This window comes from Laetiporus sulphureus (genome assembly GCF_001632365.1).
Source record: "Laetiporus sulphureus 93-53 unplaced genomic scaffold LAESUscaffold_73, whole genome shotgun sequence".
Classification (NCBI taxonomy): domain Eukaryota; kingdom Fungi; phylum Basidiomycota; class Agaricomycetes; order Polyporales; family Laetiporaceae; genus Laetiporus; species Laetiporus sulphureus.
The window spans coordinates 80,437-96,076 of NW_024468582.1; the positions used below are offsets into that span (position 1 = coordinate 80,437).

The 15,640-nt window shown below is 53.6% G+C and overlaps 7 protein-coding genes across 7 annotated transcripts; 2 read left to right on the plus strand and 5 right to left on the minus strand.

Annotated features, from left to right (window-relative positions):
• Window positions 1-102: 102 nt before the first annotated feature.
• On the minus strand, window positions 103-1,391 carry LAESUDRAFT_526852 (uncharacterized protein). The gene is made up of 5 exons (XM_040902815.1): window positions 1,156-1,391; window positions 735-1,102; window positions 643-678; window positions 448-585; window positions 103-374 (listed from the first exon to the last, which is right to left on the minus strand). The coding sequence occupies exons 2-5, from the start codon at window positions 1,093-1,095 to the stop codon at window positions 262-264; spliced, it is 648 nt and encodes a 215-aa protein (XP_040758525.1). The 5' UTR covers window positions 1,096-1,102; window positions 1,156-1,391; the 3' UTR covers window positions 103-261.
• LAESUDRAFT_665282 (uncharacterized protein) lies at window positions 1,103-4,261 on the minus strand (the record flags this gene model as incomplete). The annotated part of the gene is made up of 9 exons (XM_040905180.1): window positions 1,103-1,351; window positions 1,415-1,903; window positions 2,133-2,267; window positions 2,348-2,573; window positions 2,634-2,713; window positions 2,861-3,189; window positions 3,558-3,792; window positions 3,933-4,143; window positions 4,200-4,261. 9 exons carry the CDS (start codon window positions 4,259-4,261, stop codon window positions 1,103-1,105), a joined length of 2,016 nt encoding a protein of 671 aa, XP_040758526.1.
• A 355-nt stretch (window positions 4,262-4,616) lies between these two features.
• LAESUDRAFT_526638 (uncharacterized protein) lies at window positions 4,617-5,455 on the plus strand. The gene has a single exon (XM_040902811.1). It carries the CDS (start codon window positions 4,765-4,767, stop codon window positions 5,215-5,217), a length of 453 nt encoding a protein of 150 aa, XP_040758527.1. The 5' UTR covers window positions 4,617-4,764; the 3' UTR covers window positions 5,218-5,455.
• Window position 5,456: 1 nt separating this feature from the next.
• LAESUDRAFT_526840 (uncharacterized protein) lies at window positions 5,457-8,703 on the minus strand. Its single transcript, XM_040902814.1, has 3 exons — window positions 8,679-8,703; window positions 6,702-8,518; window positions 5,457-6,635 (listed from the first exon to the last, which is right to left on the minus strand). Exons 2-3 carry the CDS (start codon window positions 8,410-8,412, stop codon window positions 5,674-5,676), a joined length of 2,673 nt encoding a protein of 890 aa, XP_040758528.1. The 5' UTR covers window positions 8,413-8,518; window positions 8,679-8,703; the 3' UTR covers window positions 5,457-5,673.
• A 2,152-nt stretch (window positions 8,704-10,855) lies between these two features.
• On the minus strand, window positions 10,856-11,662 carry LAESUDRAFT_739469 (cytochrome oxidase assembly factor; the record flags this gene model as incomplete). Its single annotated transcript, XM_040911007.1, has 4 exons — window positions 10,856-10,991; window positions 11,044-11,210; window positions 11,268-11,585; window positions 11,645-11,662. 4 exons carry the CDS (start codon window positions 11,660-11,662, stop codon window positions 10,856-10,858), a joined length of 639 nt encoding a protein of 212 aa, XP_040758529.1.
• A 365-nt stretch (window positions 11,663-12,027) lies between these two features.
• On the plus strand, window positions 12,028-13,500 carry LAESUDRAFT_731944 (DnaJ-domain-containing protein). The gene is made up of 6 exons (XM_040910141.1): window positions 12,028-12,362; window positions 12,428-12,504; window positions 12,594-12,655; window positions 12,760-12,968; window positions 13,028-13,131; window positions 13,191-13,500. The coding sequence occupies exons 1-6, from the start codon at window positions 12,199-12,201 to the stop codon at window positions 13,280-13,282; spliced, it is 708 nt and encodes a 235-aa protein (XP_040758530.1). The 5' UTR covers window positions 12,028-12,198; the 3' UTR covers window positions 13,283-13,500.
• Window positions 13,315-15,584, minus strand: LAESUDRAFT_708404 (uncharacterized protein). Its single transcript, XM_040906684.1, has 6 exons — window positions 15,469-15,584; window positions 15,338-15,415; window positions 14,834-15,280; window positions 14,513-14,652; window positions 13,468-14,452; window positions 13,315-13,412 (listed from the first exon to the last, which is right to left on the minus strand). Exons 2-5 carry the CDS (start codon window positions 15,401-15,403, stop codon window positions 13,492-13,494), a joined length of 1,614 nt encoding a protein of 537 aa, XP_040758531.1. The 5' UTR covers window positions 15,404-15,415; window positions 15,469-15,584; the 3' UTR covers window positions 13,315-13,412; window positions 13,468-13,491.
• Between the last annotated feature and the right edge of the window lie 56 nt (window positions 15,585-15,640).

The window sequence follows — 15,640 nt, forward strand, 5'->3', positions numbered from 1 at the left end:
CTCTGTATACCTTACATTGACTTCCCTTACACGTCGTTTACGCTGCAAGCTGGTCTGTGCTTTACAATCCTTTTGCATTGCATCACAACAGGTTTGCAGCAAACAACACGAAAGCCGAAGACAACTCGAACATGACTACCACCGCGACAGGACCTTCCGGCTCGATCCACACCGAAAGCCTGCAGCTCCTTCGCGCACGGCGCAATGCTCTTCCACTCCGGACGGACAGCAAAGGTCCGAACAATACTGATGGGATACGTCTCAAGCGTGACCAACACCGCCCATGGGCACAGGCGGAGCCTGCGAGCCGTCGTATGGATGGGGCTGTGGGCCAGGAGGCGGCATCATCATCGGATATGGCACAGCATGTTGCACTGAAGATACGAAGTACGGACAGTCAATTATTATTATTCCATCTTCTACGATAGATCAGTGAAGCAGACGTACTTTGAGGGCTCTGTTGGTAGTATGGATGGGCGTGTGATGGGATGGGAGTCGGAGGCATGGACGGTCGTGGGCCTGCGCCGTTCGGAGGTACAGGATATGCTCCAGGGGGCGGAGCTTGTTGCATGTAAGCTTGTGGTGCTGTATATGCAAACGATTTAATATAGATAAGAGATAGCAGAGAGCCGATGCACTCACGGGGCATCTGGCCCATGGGCCCGGCAGGATACATGGCTGCGAAAAAGCCTCTAAGAACGAAGTCAAGGTAATACAGTGAGACGACAGCTTACCGTTAGGGGGCATGGGATATGGCATAGGCTGCATGAACGGAGGAGGGGCAGGCATATATGCGCCAGGCGGTGGCGGTGCCATGCCTGGCATCATCGGCTGAGGATACTGCAAAGGACACATGCCATCAGTACATCTTCTCTGCCCTGATACTACATGCAATGCACCTGTCCAGGGTAAGCGTAAGGCGGGTAAGCATAAACGTATCCACGAGCGGCGGCGGCTTGCGCGGCTGTGTCTTCCTCGTATGATTGCGGCGGCATCTGCGGTGGAGGATGATGTGCCATGGGCGGCGACTGCTGCTGAGGCTGGGCCTGCAATGGAGGGAACATCTGCATGTACCGCTTGCCGCTGTATGGCCATGTTGGAGCTACGACCAAGTCAGCATACGTCTTACAGTAGGTCTTACGAAGTCAGACGCACCAACTTGCGCAGCGTCGACGACCTTGTTGTACTTGAAGGGGTTGAAATCGTCCTTAATGTGCACAGGAGGAGCCTTCTTAGGAATGCGCGTCCCGAAGAATGGGTTGGGAGGGCCTTGCGTCTGAGGGGACGCTGCACCTTCAGCCTGCTTCGGCTTGGGCGAAGAAGACGAGCCATTCACACCCGGAGATGGACCCTATACGCGTGACCCCGAGACATTAGCGCCATATGTCGTCTCAGTACATACACAATCACTCACAGAAGGAGAGACCGACTTGGGATTCGGCCTAAACGACGAAGCATTCACGTTCAAGCGGTTCGCAGCGGTTGGCGACAGCGGACCGTTCCCGACAGCGTTTGCGCCGCCGCTGGGTGCGCGAGCACCAGCACCGGCAGCAGGAGTAGGCGCCGCAGATGAGCGCTTGCCCTTGAAGGCCGGGATAGGTTGAATGTACATGCTGACCCGCTTGCCTTCACCTGACTTAGCCTGATCAGCCAGCTTCTGCGCACCGGCCGCCGCAGCCTTCGCAATGGCTGGCTGTGCTGCCGGCGGCTTCGCAGAGCCAGGCGGGTTGGAGGCGCCAGGCAGACGAGCGACAGTTGCCGAGGCGGTGATTGTGTTAGAGGTACCAATAGCACGCGCATTCGAAGATTCGGCGTCCTTGGTCGACTTCTCGCGTATCTGCCGCTGCTTTTCTTCATCCTTCGCAAGAATGGGAACAAGGTCTTCAGGGATCGGCTTGTTAAGCTGTGACGGAAACGGGATTCAGCGTTAGAATGACCATAGGACGAAATGTGATTGTTTCCATGCCACTGAACAGACGCATGGACGGAGAAGTGTGCATCAACACGGTAAATGTAGAAATATGCGAATGCAACAGGATATATGCGCGCGATAGAGGAACGACCTGGTAAGATGCCGCGAACCACGGGTTCCAAACGCATTTTGACAACACCAAAGGCAGATCCGCACTTACCTTGAAGCTCTTGCTGAACTTCACAAGCTCGGCCATCCGCTTGTCCATCTCGTTCTTCATCAACACTTGCTTCCTTTTCATGAGACGGTCCTTCTCACTAGACACGAACTCTCTGAATGCATCATCAGCAGACGGCTGCACAACACACCACCCATTGTACACAAGACGGATAAGAAGTCAGCCATCATCCATCGTTTAAATAATTGCAGACGCACCTTCGCGCCAGCCGCGGGTGCAGGCGACCCAGCCTTCGGCGGTATTGCACCAGCTGTGGTGCTCGTGCTGGTACCAACCTTGTCAGTTGGCACCGACGACCCATCCGGCGCTTCCACCGACACCTTCGGCAGCGCCTGCTTCTCGGGCTTCGTAGGCGCGCTGGCGTTTCCTTTGCGTGCGCCGGGTGGGACATATGCGTTGGCACTGCGGACGACGGCACCGTACCTAGGAGCAGATGGCAGACGTCAGAGCGAAGAATTTATGATGGTAGATTAGATAACGTACTTCTCTTCCTCATTCGTGCTGCTATCTCCAACAAGATTCTGTGTCCGCTCTTCCGCTATGTGCGGGTTGCTCGTTGAACTCTATCAGAGCAATGACCCGACGAGACAGCAACGTTCACGCATACATCCACACACACCCACAAGCACAAAGTTCATCAACGCAGACACAAACCCAAGACCCAATCAGCCACCACCCGCGCACCACAGCACACACAACCTCACACGCACCTGCATAATCTCATTCGCAATCGCCGCCGCCCTCCTCTCCCGCTCCTTGAAGTTCGGCGCATTCCTGTCCAACCTCGTCGTGTACGCCTCCTCGTCGAAACCTGCACGGACACCGAACAGCTTTTCGTTCGCCGCAAACTGGTCCCATGAGCCACCCGCACCCGGGCCGAATGTCAACTCGTCGCGTAAGGCGTTATTCAATTGGGGCGGGGACGTCGAGGCAGACGCAGACGCAGACGCGCCCGGCTCCTCCGATGGCTGCCATGCCTGTAAAGCGCGTTCACGTCGCAGAGCGGTTGCTTTGCTGATGTCGACGTCTGTCTTGAAAGCTGGATTGCGATGAGTTAGCAGCTGATACACTAGGAGGTGGAACTCGATAGCAGGAATGTGCACATATAATTGTACCATTCCACAAAGAGTCTGTTACTGTCAAGACTATTCCGGTCTTACGTAAGTTTACGGTATGCGCTAAACCCTTGGTTTTTGCAGCCGAGGGTATAACCCGTTCTGATAGGGCTTCGAGGCCGCTGAAGTAATGACGATGCCCATGAAGGTCATCTCATGGATTGGGGCGGTCAGGCCAACAATAAATCAAGGAATATAAGGAGTGCTCATGGACCCAAGGCTAGTGTGGCGTGTAACAGCCATCAAACCGAGCTCGAGCCCAAGCCTAAAGTGATCAACAACAAACACTCACTATCTCCGTTGACGGCAGGCTGGGTAGCAGGCGCCTTAGAATCGGCAGGCCCGCTGCTCCATTGATCAATGTTCGTGGCGGCAATAAATAGTTGCTCGCGAAGCGGTGCACCGGAAGTTGTGAGCTCTTTGACGTCGCGAAGCGTGACGCCGGTCGTGTCGCCTTCACCGCTAGTTGAGGCAATCGAGCCTTCGTAGCGCAGGTGGGTCTTCGTTGAAAGTGTAATCGTCGTGCCCTACGATACGACGGCGTTGTATGTGTATGTATACAAGGGGTGGTCATGATGCAGCGACAAAATGCGGCACGAGGAGATATGAGAGGAGGAACGAGTGTCCGTTAGTGGTGGCGCCATGGAGACAACATCGAACGACGCACGACGAGCCCAGAGAGCTGAGCGAGTACACGGTCATGTGGGCCGTCACCGCTTGTGCGCGGCGGCGGAGTGCTACCTGCACTATTCGTGTTACCGAGCGGCGGGAAGGCGCCAGAGGTAGCAGCGGAAGAGGCGCCGTTGGGTAGGCGAGCATTGGGCGTGCTCGGCGAGTAAGTTGGCGACGCCCGTGCGCCTGTCCATGCAGTTGGACGCCTGGAAAGAACACAGTTTTTAAAGGGTATCCGGGTTGGGGGCATGGCGATACGCACCGTGCAGCAGGTTCTGGCATACCTTTCCGTTGAGGTTTGGGCTGTCTCGCTGTAGTGGCCATCGACTAAGAGGAGTAGCAAAATTCGCGGAAACAGAGTCGAAGATGGAGGGAAGGTAGACTGGGAAAGAAAGCGAAGAAGCGAAGACTCAGATGAGAGGCAGCGAGGACTTCAAACGACGAGCCGGAGACAAGAATCTGTCTCAGTACGGGGCGGTGAGATGAATGTTAAAGTCAGAGCCCGGAACGTGATAAGCGTGGACAGCAGGCCTGCACTGCTGTCGTGAAGGGGGTGGACGTGCTGGACGACGTTGACGACGCTAGAGTCGTAGGTGGCGGGGTCGAAGCAGCTAGCTTGAGTGAGAGGGGCGACGGGCCTGTCGTCCTCATTCTCTGATTTCCCTCCAGCTACACTCACTGTCCGGACCCCGGCACACCCCTCCCTACGCCCTATCACTGCTGATGCTTCGTGTTCCCTGCTCTCTCAGCGCCACAGCCGACGCAATATTCTCCTCGCTGCACCCAATGTCACCGCATTACGCATGATGATCTCGCCACCTTAGTGAATGTCGGAAAGCATGAAATGCGCAAAGATGGGGAGCGTTGGTCCGTGCTTGCGGTGGCCGGGGGGTGGCCACAGCGTGTATTGGATCTCGTCTTCCTCCGCGAAACCGCACCCATGCCGCCAATCTCGTCCACGACGGCCATCAAACTCTCCATCTCTCCCTCCAATCAATGTCCGCAGAGGTTGCGAAACAATCTCCTGCGCAGCTCTGCGACTCACGCAGAAGGCACGTCCGTGTGCAGGATTTCGCTCCAGCATCTTCCCCGATGACGGAGCGGGACAGCCTTTGAGCGGTATCATGATATCCTTTACGCGCGTCTCATGGACTCGTTCAGCCATCGTTTGCCCGGGTACCTCGACTCGCCGAGCCATTGACGCGTCCCAGTTGAGGCTCTTCCTTCAGTGCAACTTCAGCAGCGATACGCAACGCTCTTGCAATACCATCAGATGTTGAGACTGTTTGCACCGCTCTTGACTCTGTGACTAACGGAAACAATTCATCGGCTCATCATGCATCAGGCAGGAGGCTGAATGTTTGAACACAGCAACGACGGCCTGTCGAGGCAGAGGGCATGCTCTGTCAAGACGGAACAGTCCACAATTCACCTGCTGTCCTAGAACCCGCGCAGCTCCGTCGAGGAAGCACCGCCATGGTCGCCTACTTGGGTAATATATTCTGATCCCAGTTCCCTTATTTCCGATTTGTTCCCACCGCCAACGATTGACTTGCCCACTGCAGAGAGTGGGACCCGAATATTCGGGAAAACTTACGATGACACTGTACATAACAGAACAAGACCATATATGCTCCAATGTATTTCCACAGCCGCACCTACGCTCGAGAGCATCGATTATCTTGCATACGCACACGCATACACATGATGATACCATGCACAGCTCTTCCAAAATACTACTTCTTCCCAAATTCCTTCCCCACATTTACCAACCCTCCCTGCTCGACACTGACCTCCCATAGCTCCACTCGCGCCCTCTCCCGCGCCTTTTCCAGCTCGTTCCTGAGCATGCGCGCCTTCGCCAGGATCTCTGCTTTGCTCTTTCCACTGCCCTTACCCTTCACCGCACTGTTCCTGTTAAGGTTCTTATTTGCACCTGCACGGGGTGATATCGAACCCGAGGACGGAATCGACCCGAGTGGATGCAGGGACCCGGCGAGAGAAAGAAGGGAAGAGAGTGCTGCATAAGGTGAGGGGGACGCGGAAGCGGTCGATGTGTACGGAACAGTTGGAGAGAAAGTGGGTTTAGCGGTCGGGAATACGTGCGGTTGCTGTAGAGTGTGGGAGTAGGACTGAGAATATAGGTGTGCTTGCGACCCAAACAACGAACGCGGCTGGAACTGACTCGGAATCGAAGAAAAAGGCGGTTGCAAATTTTGTGTCTGTTGCTGGACTGTGGGCTCTAGCAGCGATACTTCATGCAGCGGGGCACTCGATACCACATTCCCCACGGCCTTCTGCGTCTCAGCTTGTGCATTCGCATGCGTCGACGACTCAGTCGTTTCAACGTTCAATGTAGCAGCAGAGGCGCCCATTTCACCGCTCGTATCTGCAGTGTGGTTGTCTTGCTGCAATTGCGACAGCGCATTCGTCGAGGCAAATGGCGGCGTCGCCTGACCGCTCACTGAAATGGATAGGCCTGCCGCCTGTCCGTGTTCTTCGGGTTCTTGAGCTGGCGTTGCAAACCATGCAGTGTCCTCTATCGCCTCTTGCAGCGGTTGGGTTGTCGGCCTCCCCTCGTCCACGTCCAGTTGCACCTGCTGTGCAGGCGCTTCCACCGGCATACATGCCTTTTCCAACTCCCTCTCAAATGCCCTCATATCTTCGACGCTCACTCCCATATCATCCAATCTCATCCCTTCCAAATCGAACACACCGGAATCAGCCGCTTCTTCTCCATTCAGCGATGCAGAGAAGCACGCACCTTCCTCTCCTATCCCTATGGCTACAACGTCGGTGTCAGACCGTCCCACTTCACCAAGATCGCCGAGCGGCCACGTCCACTGCGGCGTGAGCGCCTCTTCCTCTGCATCCTGCTCTGCAGACGAGCGCGGAGAGCCCACGAACGAATCCATGTTGGTCAGTGTCGGCGTTGGCGGTGAGTCCGTGTTCATTGCAGTCGCAGTTACAGGTGCAGAACCTATCTGCGGCTGACCCGTCGCATCGGACAAGGCCATTTTGGACGCCATAGAGCCATGTTGATCAACATCCTGTGCGAGGGTGTCGAGTGCCAAAACAGAGGCGTCAGACGCAGACATGTCAAAAAGGGCAGGGTCGATCAAGTAGTCAGGAATGGAATCTAGCATGGGGAAGGGTTCGCTCAGAGGAGTCTCTGCGGGGGTATATGCTGGACTTGAACCAGACGTTGATGCAGTAGCATCATCGGGAGTTGAGGCAGACATAGGGATGAGGTCGTAACAAGTTGTGTCCGTTATTCCAAGGTCATTTAAGAGAATTTGGATGTCAGTAGCGGACGAGGCGTCATTGAGGTCCCCGGCAGGAAACGAGTTCAGCAATGCCAGCCAGTCGTCGAAGTATGGTTGCGTGCGGTCAGATGAGAACACAGGCGACGCAAAGTCGTTTGATTGCTCAGCATTGGCAATGTTGGACACTACCTGCTGCTGATCTGCTTGGACAGTCTGCAGCTCCTGCACCTGATGGGAGTCGAATATGTCCAAAGGTGTATCCGCAGGATGGTCTGCAGACGCCAACGAAGAGGGCTGCGAGGGTGGTTCGCTCATCGTCTGCCTTGCAGAAGTCGCAATGGGAGCAATCTCGCTGCTCGGCCTTGCACCAGGCGTGCTGGTGCCAGACAACACCGGCTTTCGCAACGACCGCCCGTCTCCTCCAGATGGGGGCTGAGTATAGACATCCTTTTCCAGCCCATAAAATGCCGTCTTCATCCTGTAGTGCCCGTTAATCCATCCTTGCCGCTGAACCGAAAGTCGCCTTCGACGTTCTTCCTCCTGCTGCTGCTGATACTCCTTAGCTGCTGCTTTCTTCGCCGCAGCTCGAAGCAACCCAACCAAGTCCGCAAGAAGCTCCCGCACGCGATCTTTAGCCCAGTTCGTCTTGTAATCTTGGGGTCCCTGACCCTCGTGGAAAGGGTATGGAACGTCCCAGTCCGTCGCACCTGCCGGCACCCGATTAAGCTTTCGGCGCTTCAGCGGGGGTGCAGCGCGCGAGTCGATGTGCTCAAAACCTGAACGTTTGTGCAGATGCGGCGGTGGAGGAGTCGTCGGCGCTGATCCACTGAGCAAGCGAAGAAGGGATTCGATCACAGGCACAACATTCCCCTGGCGCACGAGCGTGGCAATGATCTCCTCATTGCTGGGTCGAGGAAGCTGTGAAGTGTCGAAGTTCGCACGGGTCGGGTGACGTGAGATGGAGGCAGGTTGGCTTGTGACTGGGCCAGTACCAACCGGAGTCTCACTGTCGTCGATGACAATGGGATTCTGTGCGGAAGTGCCGCGCTGTTTAGCGAGCTGCGCAGGATTGACGCCGCCAACAAGCCCAGCGAGGCCGAGTAACGCCTGCTGGTTCCGCAGAAAGTTGGGAGGCAAAGGTTTGTCGCTCGAGGGCAGCTGGATAGGAGGAGGAGCTGACCGAGGAGTGGAGGAACGGGACGTAGACATTGCCTTCTCCTTGCCCTTCTTGGACTTGCGGTGAGCAGTTGGTGGACAAGGAGTAACCGACGATGCGCGAGTATGCACGCTGGATATTTGTCGAGCCAAGGGTGGCCTGGGTGGCCGCATGACATTAACCGCGTGGTCACTCAACGGTAATAACGCTGGCGGGACTGATGCTTCAGCGACAAGATGGGAACCAGGAAGTGCAAGGGTCCCCACGTTTTGTGCAGAACCGACAGCGCTAGGAAGCGCCAGCGGTGACGGTGACCTACCTCTGCCCCCTTGGGAGGGCGGGGGCGAGCCGAAGAGCGAGTCGGAATCCGCACTTGCATCGACATCAATGTCCTCAGTTTCGTGCGATTTAGGGTCGACAAGCATAGCACTTCGCGTCATCGTATGGTGTGTCAGAGCGTGATTGGATGGGACAAGATTGCTCATAGTCACCTTGGAAGAGCACTTTTCGGGTGGATGTCGACTATGCGCGGAGGGGATGGAGGGTGCGTGGTCCACGTTGACAAATATAGTCCGTAATGAACGACGTCGAGGACTCCTGCAAAACAAATATGTCAGAAAGCCAGGAATGAAGCGTAGCAATGATAGCGTCCGACCTGAAGTAAAAGTTTCTATCCGTGAAGCATCGGTAAGTTGTCTTCGTCTGTCGGTTGAAAAGTGAAGTGAAGAAACGTGCGGCCACAGCCGCCGCAAAAAGAGTCTAATTATATAATACAACGCAGCAAGCCTAATGTAGAGATATCGTCAAATAGACGCCCAGACTTCAGGTTGGGGCCATTTCCGAATGACCCTATAGCTAGTCATTCGGGTTATAGCGAGCTATTGCAGAGCATGTGCTTACATTATCATGGCCCCCCTCGTTGCCCGTTTCCCACGTTTGTGGCTGGATGAGCGCCCCAAAAGTTTCGCTCCAGCACGAGCTTGTGGCGATTGGCGCAGGAGACATGGTGCCATTTTCAAGCGTGTAATATGCTTAGCAAATGATAATTAGATAGTCAGATTCTATTTCATTATTTGCACTGGTCGCAATTTGTGTAGCAAAATTAACATCTGAGACCATACATGGGATCGAGCAAAATCTTACAGGGCAAATTCAAACTTCGCAGAATGTGTGTAGTCACAAATATGGAAATATAATTGGCAACCTCCGCCAATCTGTTATTTTGCGAGAAGTATGAGACTCCCAAACTATGGTTTGTCATATACCACAGTTTCATTGTGGCTATCACATTCTAGATTTGTGGCGGCACATGTAATGTTCACTTATTATGGTTGAAGGTTGACTATCTAATTAGCATTTGTCACAGCATATAGCATGCTCGAAAATACCTCCATGTCTCCCGTGTGGTCCCTGTTGACGACTGTGTCCCTAAACGGCTGTTGTCGACTGCTCTTGTTACTTGAGGTTAATCTCCCAACAAGTTTGCATGGCCTTTCAAACCCCGCTGTGGCTGAAGTGGCTGAAGGTAGCCGTCGCATTGCAGTGGCTTCCGACTTCATTTTGGAATGGGACGTTCTCTCATATTTTGCAAAATCCTTAGACAGTTTAGCAAGATCTAGTACACATTAAGAGTTCTCTGTAGTTTGCCAGCATTGTGAAGCATATATAGTATTAAAACTCACCCAAGCACTAATGTATATATCTACCCAACTGTGTTTAAACTTTAAAGACTCAGCGTTACAGTGTCGTGCATTCAGATCAGTTAAAAAACATAGTGCGACAGTTCTCGTGCAGTTCAACATCACATTTCCATCGCATCATTGACCACATGACCTCTTGGCATTCAGGATGAAGCGTGGCTCTGCATTGCCCTTCCGTATTTCAAGAATTGAGGGTTTCGCGTTCATGAAGCCGATCGCGTCGGGAGTACTTATCGATCATGCAACGTGAGGGTTGGTCATCTCAGCCACAGCGGGGTTTGAAAGGCCATGCAAACTTGTTGGGAGATTAACCTCAAGTCTCTTGTGGACTTTGTCGACATTGTCTGTCTGTCGCTGTTCATTGTGTGGCCGTCTGTCATGCCTACAACTGTTGTTGCTTTGCTGTGAAAGGCCGACATATGTGATTATCTCTATGTTCTTCATCGACTTTGACTATTCTACATTCCCACTGCCGAACTATCCGAACTACTCTTAACTATTCTTCTCAAATCTCCTCATTTATACTCTGTATATCGCGGACAAATGTACATGCCATTGGTACTCTATCCTTTGTATATCACGAACTATCGTACTTTCTCTCGTAACTCAATGCCCTCCTCCGAGTCACAAATGGTTAGATGCTTGTCGGTCTTATCCGCCGGTCATTCGGACCCGGGCGTGCGAATGCAGCGCCGACACCACCAAGTCTCCATGTTGATCAACTGCAATAGCATGTTCCGTAAATATTCCTCGGAGTGGGGAGTACGTAAGACACATAAGACAACGAACGCTATGACTACGACGATTCACTGGTAGGTTTCGGCCTATCCTCCACTTTCGGTGCCATCTCGTATCCAGCGAAACCTTGTGAAGCCTGCACGACATCTTCAGGCGCGTCAGGCTCCAAATGCCCCTTGGAGTTCCTCTTTGCCCTAGATATATGTTAAACCTATGAAGGCAGCCTATAGTCAATCAAGCGCTCACTTAAAGAACGTATAGGACAAAACGACGTCATCCAGATTTCTACACGCAGGATCGTCGAGGACGTCCTTGTCGATGAAGAACAGAAGGGGCATGTCTACTTCTTCCCCTGCAAGCAGCTTTTGTTCTTCGAAACAGAAGCACTCTACCTTGCCAAAGTAAGGTGCAATCTGAAAGGCATCGACCGTGCTGTCAGCAGATGTATTGTATTAAGGTGAACAACATACCCTGTCAGGAGTGACGTTGTATGTTGCAATCCCGATGATGTCCTCGTTCGAATTGTTCTTTGCTTTGTAGAATGCCAGACTAGTCTCGCCAGGAAGCACGCTGACAAACTTCTGTTGAGGCTTAAAGGTCCAAGGAAGCGCATCGGACTTCTCAGCGTTGAAATGCACTTTGATTCGTCTCGCGTCTTCCACAGGGACAAGGCGGTCGGCTTCGAATCTGCCCATCCCGACCTGCGGCGTGCCTGCGAAACCAGTGGCCGCGCAGAACATACGGTACAGAGGTACTGAAGCATATGTGGCTCCAACACCGAATACAATCTGCGAAAGTTCATGTTGTTACGAAAGGGGAAAATATCGAGCGGCTGGTATGCACGTACCACGGCCGCAGTGTACATCAGGATATTCCGATTTTGAGTGGCATACCGCAGTTCTCGTGCTTTTTGATAGGGCGGAGTCACTGGAGATGGACGTGCGCTTGAGGAAGGAGTACTTTCGGTTGAGGCTCTCCGTGCAGCATTCGGACCATGAGAGCAGGTCTTTCCTTGTCGGAAGATGCTTCCTCTACACGACGGGAACGGAAGCGCGCTTCTGCCCTGCAGTAGTCAATCATAAGTCTGGCAAGAAATAGCTATACAACTGAAGGCCTACGGAGGAAGCTAGAGAATGGAGCGCGTTGGCATGTTGCGGTCGCAGCAACGCGGACCGGATAGCGTTCATTGGATGCAGTTTGTGGCAAAGTCGTCCATTGATCAGCGCGCGTCTTGCCTCCCGACCCCGAGCACAGCTACAGCGGTATCCAGGTCTTTGTCGCACGAGGCCAGTGCCGTCGTTCTACCTCTGCTCGCCACGTCCTTGTTCTAGCGTAGCTACTGCAGCTGCCTTTTTTCTCCTGGCTGGTCTGCTGTCTATCATCCAATTGGGCGTATCAATCATGTCTACCGAGGCCTCTTCTTCGAAAGACAGCAAGGTTTCCAAGGCTATTGATGGGGGTCCTGTTCGCAGCGCCGACGACATCGAAAAGCTTCTGAGCCGGGAGGCCACTGCGTTCCAGCGAGAAATCGAGGTCGAGCGCATTCTCAAGGCATTCAAGCTCAAGTCAGTATTCTTTCATCTGTTACCCTCACTCATAGCCGGCGTCTTACGACTCACACACAACCCAGTCCCTACGAGGTCCTCGACGTCACGGAAGATGCGACGCCCGAAGACATCAAGAAGAAGTACAGACAGCTCTCGCTCTGTGAGCCACACTCCGGCGCAGCACTAGCGTGCCTATTGTCTCCGCTGCTCGCATATTGACGGATCCCTCGTACGTTGTCTGATGTCCAGTCATCCATCCTGACAAGACCCCCCACCCTCGTGCGCCAGATGCATTTGATCTCCTCAAGAAGGTCTGTTCAATCCCTGGTGTCCCATCGCCTTGGTCGTTGCGGCGCATTGGTTCTATATGCTTCATCGCATCGAGCAGTGCATTGACCAACATTTCCCTTTACAGGCTGAATCTGATCTCTCTGACAAGACAAAACGCGAAGAGCTCGATGCGATCATCACCCAGGCTCGCGCTGTGGTCTTGAAGTCCCTTAATCTTCCCACAACAATACCCACTAGCGATCCGCGCCTGAAGAATTTAACGCCGTCGTTTCGACAACAATTGCTTGCGAAGGCGAAGGAGTTTCTCATAGACGAAGAAGTCCGTAGGAGAAAGTAAGTGGCAAACTCACTAACATCGCTGCGGTCTGTTGACCCCATTGCCATTCCTGAAGGGCGATCAAGATGAATTTAGCCAACGAAGGTCTCGAAGCGCGTAAAAAGGAAGACGAGGTCAACGCGAAGAAGCGTAAGGCGGAGGAGGACGCGAGATGGGAAGGTGTGTGCCTCTTTCATGGATTGATAGTACCGAGTGCTGAACACCGGCTTTTGATGCAGAAAATCGGGAGCAACGTGTGGACAGTTGGCGATCATTTGCGTCCTCGTCAAAGACAAAGAAGAAGAAGCAGAAAGTCGCTATCCTCGGCTAAGGCTCCCACCGTCTGCTCCTATGTCAGATTACCATGGTATCTCCGTGATCTTCACTATGCGTGATACACTGGAGGTTGTACTTATTGCACTTGTATCCCTGACCCCACATAAATAGAATGGTCGAAAGTTCTACATCGTACATTAATTCAGCTAGTGCTAGGGATTTCACCATCGCGGAACGTACTTCATTCTCGCAATTCTACTGTGTTTAATCCGACAGTTCGATCACATCCCCCTCTGACCGGCTTGCAGGTAGCCTTGCAACACGCCTGCGTACACGGCGCGCAAGAACTGGCACGTTCTCCTTGTCATCCTCCTCGGAGTCGTCAATGGTAATCACATCGGGACCGACCCTCTCCACACCTCCTGTGGCATTAATGCTTGAGCTGCTATCACCCGGTGCTCCCGTTGATGATGGGCCCGCGCCAGGAGTGAAGACGGAAGCAGATGCGCTCATTCTTGGGTCGACGGCCGGCTGGATGCTCGTGACGGTCCGTTGTGAGAACGTCGCAACTGTGCCCACAAGGGTAGTGCTGGGTGCTCTCGTCTGCGTAAGCTGCGTCTCTTCATCATCCACAAGTGCTTCTTGACGTTCCATCTCTCGCAGAAGAGCGTCATCGACGTCCTCATAGCCATAATCCGAGCTCGATGATGCAGGAGCTGGCTCCAGGATTGCTTGAGCGGCCCTGGACGGCCCTGCAGCAGACCGAGTGGTACCCGTCCCTGACACTTGCCAATCGTTCTCGTCGTTCTCATCATTGCTGCTGTCGGACACAACAACGAGCGGCTGGCGAGGTGGAGAGAACACACGCTCGCGAGCAAGGGCGGCGAAGGGGTTGTTCAGTTCAGGTCCTGGCGCGAGCGTCGAGAAGAAACGCGACTTTGTAGGTTCGTTCGTCTGTGATTGTGGCATTGGATTCGGGGATGGGCTACGCTGTATGCGGGAAGGCAGTTTACGGCGACGCAACGGGGCATCTTCATCGTCGTGCCTAGTACCTGAGGGGCCTGCGATCGGAGGCAAGAGGGCCTCTGATAACTCGCGAAAGGGCGAACGGATGCTTCCTGCGCCTCCTGCCTGTGAAGGAGCCGCGATGGGCATAGTCTGCCGAACAGCTAGTGCTGCCTCTGGTTTCGGTTGAGGCTCTTCTAGTGCAGGATCGTCCGGTTTACTACCCATCATGTCACTGACATGAGCTCAAGAACATCGATAGAGACGAGAAGAGACTTGCCCCAGACGCACTCTGAGCCCTCGCGCGAAGTCGCGGTCTTGTAGCGCGTCGAGGTCGGCACACTGATGGCCTTTCATGATCACGCACTTGGGCTCGAGAAGTGCTATTCCTCCGCGGATCGAGACGTTTTTAAGGATCATCTGTCGGCACGAGATTGGTCAACAATGGATGGCCATCTTAAGGAAGGGAGCGGAAGAGGATCAAATGAAGTTGAGGTGCTGCTGCAACCTTCTTTCTGAGTGTCCAGGACGGCACTTGCTCCTTTGGAAAGCATATATACAGCAAGTGACATGCCCTTCGGAAAGGTTAGTTCAAGCTTACTTTATAGCCGAGCTTCGTCTCCCCAAGAACGAGCTCAGGCAGACGACGATATTCGATGGCTTGTAGAGTGGTGGAGCCATCGCTGAGTTGGAAGCGTAGCATTGAACGTGGATAGGACGGGATGGGGCCTTCATCTTCTTCATCCTCTGCCCTAGCGAGCCCTGCCATGTCCGCGCGCTCAAGCCGTGCCTGGCGGACACTCTGTAGTGAGAATGCACTGTTTCCAATGTCCGTGATAGATATGATTTGCACAAGGATAGGTCCACGAATTACTGTGTTCTGCAGGTCGACCACATTCCGCGGCAGTCCCGTTCCCGCGACCATGGAGTCTGTCAGATCAGATTCGAGGAGCTGCATGTCTACAATGCGAATGATGTCCTGCATCTGACTTGCGGGGTCAAAGTGGAACTCGCTTTCGATCCAGGAGTAGCAGCCGTCTAGCCACTCCTGCAAGTATTACCATCAGCAAGTCGACTATAGGAAACATGGGGGAAAAAAAAATACAGAATCTACAGAAGGTTGTGGATACGTCCGCTTGAGCCATATAGCGATCTGAATTGGAGGTGCCATTGCATGCGAATGCTGTTTCCACCGTTAAGTCCTGCGGATATGTACACCTGCAATTATGGACTGACTGTCTCGGATGCACAGGTTAGGATTCCAAGTCTTTAATTATGCGCAATAAGCTAACTGCACACAGGCCGCTTTCTTAAAGGCACGGCAGCGCATGAGCAGATAGCGGTGGCGGTTGAAACGCGGTTGTGGCAAAATAAGAACGCGTCGCGAACGCGTGTACCGAGACGCACG